We start from the raw sequence: 11455 nt of genomic DNA on the forward strand, positions 1-11455 counted from the left end.
AAATTGATATAGAAAATTATTTTTACTTAATGGATGTAGCACAATTGACAATACACGGTTTGAAAGGATCTTAGTTCCATCCCAAAAAAAATTTCTAGGGAAGGGACGAGCAACTTTAAGTTGCTTGAGTTTCATATCAAAGATTAATCTCATAACTAACCCAAAAAACAGAACTTATGAGAATAAATCGGAGTCTCACGGAAGAGTGAAAGACTCTAATTATGGTGGTTAAAAAAAGTTATCTTTCATGGCTAGAAAAACAATTTTTTTCTCTATAAGGTTTTAAGTGAGGAAGCATATTGAAGAACATAAAAGTTTTAGAAAAAAGACCAAGAAATAATAAAAGAAAAAAAATAGGCGGGACAGTGTTGAGAGATTAACTCGTTTTTATTATAGTATGGATAATTATGTATGTTGAGGAGTGTTAAACTCACACTCTTTAACACACTCCTATAAATACATTTTTCTATTAATTAAGATTCATTAAAAACCATAAAATCAGAATAGAGAATCATTAAATATGATATATGACCCACACAATTTTATGATTTTCAATAGATTTCAACTAATAAAAGGGAATGTGTATAAGAGTGTATTCTTAGCATTTTCTATGTATGTTAGGTCTATTAATGTGCTTATTCTTATGTGTGTCTATTATTCATTAAATTTAATTATTTTAACTTCTGGTATTGGTAATTATTTATTGAAAGAGAGAAAAGATTATATATCATCTAGATAAATTTATTGATTTTTATGATAATTACTTTAAAAATCATATTAATAATAAATTATAATTAGACAAGGTGGTGAAAGTATATAACCATTAAACTCTTATTTTGAAAATCAAATAAGTCTTTTGAATTTGAAAGCAACAGCATTCTTGGCCCCCTAATAGTTTAAGTCTGACTTGGTCACTGACCTAGTAGGAAACATTCCACTTCTAACATACTGGGTCTCGCTGAGTCGACCACAAGGCCAACAGTAACTCCCGGATGATAATGAGGTTCATACATAATTTAGCCAAAAGAAAAAGAAAATGGCCAAGCCCACCCTGGCAACAACTACATTATTTTCAGTAGACCCAGGCATTACGGTAAGGAAAAAAAAACAAAAAAAGAACCCACGGAAGAGGAAAGGGCATTATGGTAAAATCAGATAACTCGATCCTTCACTCTCACACTTCAATCTGTCTCCATCTGTACCAATCCAAATAACTAATAACTTTTTCCCCAAATATCAAAATTCATTCCCTCATTTCACTTTGATCTGATCCCAATTCCATTCATTCATTCATTCGTTCTTCTTCTTTCACCAACAACAAAGAAAACAGAGAAACTTTCATTTCATATATTTTCATCATCGCAGCAAAGGAATCAATCAATCAAAAACCATGGCAGGCTTCAGTGGCGACGAAACCGCTCCTTTCTTCGGCTTCCTCGGTGCCGCTGCGGCCCTCGTCTTCTCCTGTTCGCCACTCTCTCTATCTCTCTCTTTTTGTTTATAATTTTTTATTTAATTTAACGATAACAACAATACTACTAATAATAATACCAAGCTCTAGCGTGAGTTATTGAAAACTTTCTGTTATCTGTCTTTGTTACGGATTAAAAAAATATGATTTATTCCGTGGCCTTTATTTTTATTATGATTGGTAGGTATGGGAGCGGCGTACGGAACGGCAAAGAGTGGGGTGGGGGTGGCGTCGATGGGCGTGATGAGGCCGGAGCTGGTGATGAAGTCGATCGTGCCGGTGGTTATGGCGGGAGTGTTGGGGATTTACGGTTTGATTATTGCGGTTATTATCAGCACTGGGATAAACCCAAAGGCTAAGTCTTACTATCTCTTTGATGGCTATGCCCACTTGTCCTCTGGCCTCGCCTGTGGCCTCGCTGGCCTCTCTGCTGGAATGGCCATTGGGATTGTTGGTGATGCTGGTGTCAGGTAATTGTTATTCATTTTCATTATCATGATCATGCCATGTATGCCTATGGACACTTCTTGAATGTTAGGTGTAGTAAGTGTTGGAGATCTTTATATTGATTAGTGATATGGCGAAAATAATGTGTGTAGGGGGAGGGAATGAATTTCAATATTTTGATAGTAATGAAATTGATTAGATTGTTGTCTCGTAAAAGTCACATATTTCTTTTTGTTAGCCATTGCTATCTTTATGGTAACTAGTAAGTGAACTTTCATATTGGTTCAGGGTATTGAAATGTATTCCGTTTGCAATTTTGTTTAATTTGTGCTATTATGTAGTTTAGTACTTTTCCCATTCAAACTCGTTTTCTGTTGATCCTTAAAAATGTTAGCTAAAGGAGTATGAAACTATGAATCATGTTTGCATGATTTAGGTGTTGAATTGTAAACTTAATTAAAATCAGGGACTAAATTGTGAGTAAGAAACGTTTTCAAGAACCAGTGCTATTTTACTTGTGAATGCAGTGTTCCTCATCACTAAGGTTAGATGCATTACACATGTTCTGTTATTTATTATGGATTTTGTACCATCATTTCTACATGTTTTCACTTGAGCATTCTTTTTCGTGATGTGGAAATTAGTAATTACTAATGCTTGCTAAATAGGCATATTTAACTTCTCCAAAATATCTGCTTGTGGAAATTGCTGCTCAGTTTAATTCCTGCCGCCAATGTTGTGTGCTTGCAATTCATTATATGTTGTTGGAGTGTAATATGCCTTAATGTATGTTGTCTTATGGACATATAAGACAAATGAGCTAATGAAATTTATCTGTAAGATGCTTGCTTTTAGTTTTTTTTTAGTTTTTTGTTTTAAGACATCTTTTGTATCTCTTTCTAGTCATCATTTTTTAGGTGGTATTGGAAAGGGTAAAATATTATCAATCTAATTTGGAGGGTTGACCACCGTTATATCACTTGTGTTATGTGAATGAAGGCCTACTTTCGCCTTTCCGGTGATTGTTATGAGAAGGAAAAATTCATAACTATGTGTTACTTGTGGAGATAGTTATCTATATTAAATCTCATTTGGAATTTTCACTTTTTTTGTGAGTACAATGATGATAGGGCTGTGGGTTAGAATTCTAACTTTATTTCATGTTGTTTTTTCTTTGAAAGAAATATTGAGTGCAAACATTTTTGGCTGCTGCCCCACTCTTTCTCCATTCATATATAAATGTTGACAATGGAAGGTTGATGTAAATAACTAAGCAACCATTTTCAGATTCTTAATGCTTATTTGGATCCTGGGATTTATCCATTTGATGCTTAATTTATTCCCTTTTGGCTCTTTCACCTTGCTTTTGTAGTTTTATGCCTTGCTAGTTGCTATCTTGATTTTCCTCCTTCAAGTCGTGTTTTGGTGTGTTAGAAAATAGGTTGTTATATCCCTATTGTACTAGGCTACTGTTCTTCTTTTTGACTTTATGTATCTCCTTTGTTCTGAGTTTTTTGTAAAAGCTTCCTTGTGTGTGTGTGTGTGTATATGTATATGTGTGTATATATATATATATATATATATTTATATAAAAGAGAAGCTGAGTGTTATGAAAACACTCAAGCATTTCATCCAAAAGGGCCTCTATGCGCTGCTTGTCCAGAGCCCTCGGTTTGGCACATGAAGTGCATGCGCTGCCCTCTCTATTGGTCAGAAACTTTCTGCAACAGTACAGAACGACTTGTCGGACCTCCCTGGACCTAGATCTGGTCCTGCATCTTCAATATCTCTATTCAGTAGTGTTGGGTTCTCAAGTTGGAAACTTTCATGAAGGTTCTGTTTGTGTGAGTTCGACGTCTTGGTTTGCACAGCTCCTCCTTGTTATAAGATGGCCTCCACAACTTCTTTTGTTGGTCCCACAATTTTGAATCTTAATGGTTGTAAAAGTTATTTGTCCTGGTCTGCATATGTGGAACTTTGGTTCCTTGGCTAAGGGCATAATGACCACTTGGAGAAAGAGTTCACTGAAGTACAAGCAAATAGTCAGGAACAATGGAAAAGGCTTGACTTCCAGCTCTGTGCCTTGTTGTGACAGTCTGTGGAGCCAAATATCTTAGGAACCTTGAGGTCCTTCTAAACCTATTACTCTTTTTGGAAAAAGGCCCAAAAGATCTATGCCAATGACATTCAGAGATTGTATGATGCAGCTGCCAAGTTGACATCTTATAAGCAAACAGATCATGATATGACCTCATTTGTTGCTTAAATTCAATCTGCAATTGAAGAACTAACTATGCTCTTAGATGCTGACTCAATGGAGGAAATGAAAAGGAAGCATGACAATCTGTACGTGGTGCTGGCCTTATGTGCCATGAATCCAGATTTTGATCATAATTGTGATCAATTCTGACTAGTCAAGAAGTTCCTTCAATGGATTGCCTCATGACACGTCTTCTTCATCTTCGCACCCCAAGGAAGATTGGAAACTCACTTGAGCATTCTGAATCTTCAGCAATGGTGTCTACTAGAGGAAGAGGGGGTCATGGGAATCGTGGAGGATGTGGTGGTAGAAACACGAATTCAGACCTTCGATGCTCACATTGTAAGAAGTGGGGCCCCGCCCAAGACAAATGCTACTACATAATTGGTGGCCTGATAAAACAGCAAATGTCACCAAATCAGAAACACTTGATCCTAAGTTTTCTGAAGAGAAGTATTAAGAATACCTTCGATTGAAGTCCAACAGTCAAACTCAATCATCTTCGGGCCCGAGTACTTCAACAACTTGCATTTGTCTATGGATAGCCAAGGTCCTTGGGTAATTGATTCAGGTGCTTTTGATCATATTTCTGGTAATGACTCTCCATTCACCTCTAAGTCTGCTCCAAAATTTCCTCATTTGATCACCCTAGCAAATAGTACCAAAGTCTCCTCTAAAGGAGTCAACAAAGTCTCCATTTCTTCTTCTTTAAACTTGAATCCAGTTCTTTTTGTTCCTAATTGTCCTTTCAACTTAGTTTCTCTTAGTCAACAGACAAAATCATTAAACTGTCCTGTAACATTTGATGTTGATTCCTTTGTTATACAGAAATGTGGTACGGGTTAGTTGATTGGTGTAGGACATGAATCCAGTGGTCTCTACTATCTTGTACCCAGCCCGTTTGTGTCTTGTTTTGCATCCCCATCTCCTAAACTTATACATGATCGCTTGGGTCATCCACATTTGTCAAAGTTGAAGAAAATGGTTCCTAATCTCAGCAAACTTCAAGTCTTAGAGTGCCAGTTATATCAATTAGGATAACATGTCAGATTCTTTTTTCCAAAGAGAATTGAAACAAGATGTAACTCTACTTTTTCCACTATTCACTCTGATATTTGGAGTCCTAGCCGTGTCACATCTTTTGGTTTAAGATATTTTTTTACCTTTATTGATGAATACTCTAGATGTACTTGGGTTTATTTAATAAAAGATCGATCTGAACCTTTACCAATATTCATGTCGTTCTTTAATGAAATCAAGACCCAGTTTGGAATAGAAATTATGATTCTTAGGAGTGATAATCCCAAAGAATATTTCTTCTCTAATCTCTCTTCATTTTTAACCACACAAGACATTTTACATCAGTTCACAAGTCCTCACACCACAAAAAAATGGTATAGTGGAAAGAAAAAATAGACACTTGGTTGAAACTGCATGTACCTTATTGCTTGGTGCAAATGTTCCTAGTCATCATTGGGGTGATGCCATCCTTACTGCTTGTTTTTAATTTAATAGAATGTCATCTTCATCTCTTGAGAATAAAATTACTCAATTCTCTTTCCAAATAAACCCTTATTTCATGTCTCATCGTATTTTTGGTTGTACTTGTTTTGTTCATGATGTTTCTCTAGGTCAGGACAAATTATCTGCGAGGGCCATTAAATATGTCTTTTCTTGGCTACTCCCATTTACAAAAGGAGTACTGTTGCTACTCACCTGACACTAGATGGTACTACATGTCTGCAGATGTCACCTTCTTTGAAGAAACTCCCTTCTTCTCTTCTTCAATGCAAGATTTCAATTTTGTCCAACAAGTTTTACTTGTCCCATCACTTGATCCACTATTGTCTCCAGTTCATGAAATCCCTATTATGGACACAAGTCAAGCCACCTCTCCAACCAGCCCTTCTTCATGACCTCACACCACTTCATCACCTTATACTACTCACCACTATGAGACACACAAAGAGTTATCTAGTCCTATGTCACATGGAGAGTCCTCTGCTTCATGTCTGTCACCTTTAGCTATTCATACATCGTTTCCAATAGATGACGACTCTAGGTGTCCAATTAATCTTAGGAAAGGTATTAGATCTACTAGAAATTCTCATCCTATTTATAGTTGTTTGAGTTATCATCGGTTATCTCCTTATTTTTCCTTTGTTTCATCCATATCACCTCTCATCATTCCTAAAATTATCCATGAAGCACTTGATCACCTTGGATGGCGACAAGCCATGATTGTTGAAATGCTGGTTCTTGAAAGCAGTGGCACATGGGAACTAGTTTCCTTACCACCTGGGAAGAAGATAGTTGGTTCCAGATGGGTGTATGCTATTAAGGTTGGGCCTAATGGTGAAGTTGATCACCTTAGGGCTCGATTGATGGCAAAAGGGTACACACAAATATATGGTCTTGATTATGGTGATACCTTTTCTCCTGTGGCCAAATTCACCATGGTCCGTCTATTCCTTGCTATGGCTATCATTCGCCATTGGCCTCTCCATCAATTGGATATTAAAAATGCTTTCTTACGTGGAAGAAGAGATATATATGGAGCAACCCCCCTGGGTTTGTTGCTCAGGGGGAATGTGGGTTAGTTTGTAATTTGCCTCGATCTCTCTATAGCCTCAAACAATCTCCACGAGTTTGGTTTGGGAAATTTAGTAAAATTTTACAGGCTTTTGGATTGGAGCGCGGTGAAGTAGATCATTTAGTTTTCTATTGTCACACTTCTCTAGGAAAGTGTATTTATCTAATTGTCTACATTGATGACATAGTTATTACAGGGAATGATGCTGCTATAATTTGTCCGCTGACAAAACACCTATTCAACCACTTTGAGACCAAAGACCTTGGGTGTCTAAAATACTTTTTTGGTATTGAGGTGGCTCAATCAAATGAAGGCATTGTTATTTCTAAAAGAGGGTATGCTTTGGATATCTTGAAAGAAACATGCATGATTGAGTGTAGACCTGTTGACAGTCCCATGGACCCAAATCAAAAGTTGATGGCAGAATGGGGTGAACCCTTCAATGATCTTGAGCGGTATAGGAGACTAGTTGGGAAACTCATTTATCTAATAATCACTAGACTTGACATCTCTTTTGCAGTTGGGGTAGTTAGTCAATTTATGCAGGCTCCTCACATTGATCAATGAAATGCTGTAATTCACATTCTTTGGTACATTAAAAGGACTCCAAGACAGGGATTGTTCTATGAAAACAAGGGAAACACCCATGTTATTGGGTATTGTGATGCTGACCAGGCAGGCTCTCCTATAGACAGATGCTCTACTATTGGATATTGTGTATTCATAGGAGGAAATCTGATTTCTTGGAAGAGCAAGAATCAAAATGTTATTGCTCGGTCTAGTGTAGAAGCTGAATATAGGGCCATGGCTTCAGCCACTTGTGAACTGATGTGGGTCAAACAACTCCTCCAGGAACTTAAATTTTGTGAAGTTCAGCACATGCAATTATATTGTGATAATCAGGCAGCACTTCATATTGCTTCTAATCCAGTATTCCACGAAAGAACCAAACACAGAAATTGACGGCCACTTTGTTCGAGAGAAGTTGTTGGCTAAGGAAATTAGTGCTGAAAAAATTAGCTCTAATGATCAATCTGCAGATATTTTGACTAAGTCATTGAGGGGACCTAGGATTCAATTTTTGTGATCCAAGCTTGGTGCATATGATTTATATGCTCCAGCTCTGTTCTGGGTTTTCTGTAAAAGCTTCCTTTGAAAGCTAAGTTTATATGTATGTAAGAGAACACTCAAGCATTTCCCATCCAAAAATATCTCATTATATTCAAGTGCATTTGTGTGGGTGCTTGCTTTTCTCAGCTAAATTATAGTTTGTTTCATAGATCTATGTAATGTTATTATTAACTGAATACTTGGACGCTGAGTAAGGTAATTCCTTTTTTGTCAGGGCTAATGCCCAGCAGCCGAAGCTGTTTGTTGGTATGATTCTTATCTTGATTTTCGCTGAAGCTCTTGCTCTGTATGGCCTCATTGTGGGTATCATCCTCTCATCTCGGGCAGGCCAATCTCGTGCTGATTAAAAGGAGTCAACTTGGTGGTACTTCGTAGTTCCGTAAATTTTATATCAGGCTTGTATTTGAAATGGGAGATACTTGTCTTTTATATATTACTATTATTTCATTTGTTTTCGTACACAAACCCTGTATCCAAACTGCATCAGTTTTATGAAGCATTTTCCTTTGGATTACATATTTGGATGGCTTGTTTGAATGTTTGTTATGCAGAAACTCTTGAAATTCTTGATAAACTAATACAAGCTAAAAGTTAACACTATTGGTGACCTGCATATCTTTGTTGCAATATGAACTTTTAACTTACTGATACAAGCACATGCATTCATGAAACTAGGATTATTATCACAGTTCATAACTGATGCATGTGAGAAGGCATCTATTAGAACAAAAGGAAATGCTTGCTTTCCTTCTTTTGATGAAGATAAAAGTTAGTTTGGGGAAAGGAAAGCTATCACATTCCAAGACCAAGAATCTTCAGTTGCCTCAAGAAGTCATATAATGGCAGTGGGAATCAAATCTTGAAGACTTCCAAACATAGTGCTGAGTACATGTATTCACATACATATCACGTATGTATTCTAGCTGAGATAACGTGAGATGCAACTTGCATTTTTCCCAGCCTAAAGCCGAAGTGATGCAAATAGAGTAAACAACTCAAATATTGACACATTTGTGAGCTTGGTAACGAACAACATCAATTAAAAATAAAATGGCATGCGTGAGCTTTGCTTGAGAGATGGAAAGGGTGAAGAAGGGGCGAAGGAGTAAGCTGAAATGCTGAATGGGGGGAACTTTAGATTCATTTGTATTTGTGGTTTGGACAATGTGACATGAATTTCAACATAACATCAACTCTTGAAATTGAATGATGCGCCACAATAGTTGAGTGAGAGCATATGTGAGTAAAATAGAAAATAAGATATTTGTAATTTGTAATAACTTTTTATCACCAGAATTTAATTTTATATTTTAAAATATGATTTTCTTGCAGTTAAAATTGTCATAATCGAGTTAATAAAAAAAATTAAAAATGAAACAGTTTTCAAAACAATTAATGAATTTTTATTTTTTTTCATTAACTTAATTATGACAGCTTTAAATCATCAAAAATCACATTTTTTTTCTAACAGTCAAAAGTCATCACAAATTGTGGATTTGTAATTTTTTTTTCGTTTGACTCACACAGTAGAGAGGGACTAAAAAGAGCATCATGTGAATTCCAAGGACAATAAAAAGTAATTTTAAATTTGAAGGACTAAAAGAAATATCCAAATTTAAGAGACTAAAAACATTTAAGCCTAATCAAAATAGATTTTGGACATTTTACAAATGGAGCCTTCCACTTGTTTGGTTTTGAGATTTTCAACAATACCTTATTAGTCCTAATAATGTTGCAAGTCTTATAAGTTATAGCATAGTTCATTGAGCCATTTTGCATTTAGATTTTCATTTTGTTTGCTTTAATATTATCAATTGAAATTTTTTATTCATAGGAATCGATAAACAAATATTTAGAGGTTTACAATAACTCTCGCATTCTACTCAAGCAATTAAGCTAGATCTCCTTGGTTAATATTATCATCCAAATTACATAGCTTGATCATATTAAATACTGCCTCATGTCTTCTTTTTTTTTTTTGGTCAGGGATGAACCCTGACTAGAGACCTCTATAAAAATGAACTCAAGAAGAGTCAGTGATAATAGGCAAATACAAAAAATCAGGAACACAACAAAAAACATGACAATCAAAAGCACTTAGCATCCCATGCCTTAGCAAGAGCATCAGTTGTTTGGTTAGCTTCTCTAAAAATATGAGAAAAGGTAACTTCCAATCTTGAATCCACTATCTCCTTAATTTGTTGAACCAAGTTATAGTTTGAATGAATAGTTGGGCAACCGTATGTTATAAGCTTAATTGCTATCTTAGAATCAGACTCAACAACAATATAGTTAAAGCCTCTGTCACGAGCAATAGTTAGACCTTTCAAAATCCCCCAAAGTTCTGCCCGCAGAAAATTGCAATTACCGATATTAGAGGAGAAAGCAAAAATCATGGCATCACTGTCATTACGGACCACAACACCATAAGCTGCCCGCCCAGTCAAATGATTATGAGCACCATCAACTATCGGACACTACTAAGTAAACGTAACCAACTAAATTAATAAGTCAATTATATTATGAAATAAATAATGTTATTATATATAATACTAAAATTTTTAATGTATATTTAATGTACATATAAATTTTAAAAATAAATTTTGTGATAATTAATTTTGATATAACTCATATGAATTATTTAATCCGTATATTTTTTATAAATAAAAAATATTTACTATTAAAAAAATAATTTATTAATAAATTAAAAAAATTTGAATTAAAAAAAAAAATACTTACGGATCATGTAATCTGTATGAGTTAACTCATACGGATTATGTGATCCGTATGAGTCATACGAATTACGTAATTTATATGAGCTAATCCGTATGACTCATACGGATCACGTAATTCGTATAAGGCATACGGATTATGTAATCAGTAAAAACAAAAAACATATTTTTAGAATTTTGTTTTAATGTTGGGTGCACAAGCAATATGCTTGGTGCACCTAGGAAAGCCCTCAACTACCTCATGTCATTCTTTTAAGGTGGAATTTAAAAGTGCAACTTCTTTCTTTTTATGACGTGCAAGTAAGATATGTAAGATATTTCTTGCATTAATTATTTTTTCACAAAAATTCCCTTAATTAAAACTAGTTTTTGAATAGGAGAGAGAAACAAACCCTAATGCTTGTTTGTTTTGTTCAAAGGGGTAATTTTGGGGAAAATAACAAATTTAATGTTTTCAATTAAATTAATCATTTTTTTAATCTTGATGAATTACTTATTTAAACCTTATAATAAGTACTGAAGGTAGTATTAATTATAATACTTTACAACAATAATTTTTTATAAATATTATAGGTTTAATTAAGTTTTTAGTTCCTAATTTTTTTGAAATTAAGTTTTTAGTCTCTAAACTTTTATTTGATTGGTCAAGGTCTTTAAACTTTTAAAAATTTCAGTTTTTAGTCCTTGAACAAAAGTTTAAACCCTTATTGTTATTTATTTAATGAGATTTCAAGAACTAAAAACTTAATTTAAAAAAAAGTTTAGGGATCAAAAACTTTAACAAAAAAACTTGAGGGACATTGGTTAGCAAAATAATCATT

At 34.8% G+C, this 11455-nt stretch overlaps 1 protein-coding gene across 1 annotated transcript; it reads left to right on the top strand.

Annotated features, from left to right (window-relative positions):
• The first annotated feature begins 1220 nt into the window (after positions 1-1220).
• Positions 1221-8502, top strand: LOC114384913 (V-type proton ATPase 16 kDa proteolipid subunit-like). Its single transcript, XM_028344751.1, has 3 exons — positions 1221-1466; positions 1656-1941; positions 8117-8502. The coding sequence occupies exons 1-3, from the start codon at positions 1391-1393 to the stop codon at positions 8247-8249; spliced, it is 495 nt and encodes a 164-aa protein (XP_028200552.1). The 5' UTR covers positions 1221-1390; the 3' UTR covers positions 8250-8502.
• Positions 8503-11455: the final 2953 nt, after the last annotated feature.

The sequence above is a fragment of the Glycine soja genome, chromosome 14, assembly GCF_004193775.1.
Source record: "Glycine soja cultivar W05 chromosome 14, ASM419377v2, whole genome shotgun sequence".
NCBI classification, from domain to species: Eukaryota; Viridiplantae; Streptophyta; class Magnoliopsida; order Fabales; family Fabaceae; genus Glycine; species Glycine soja.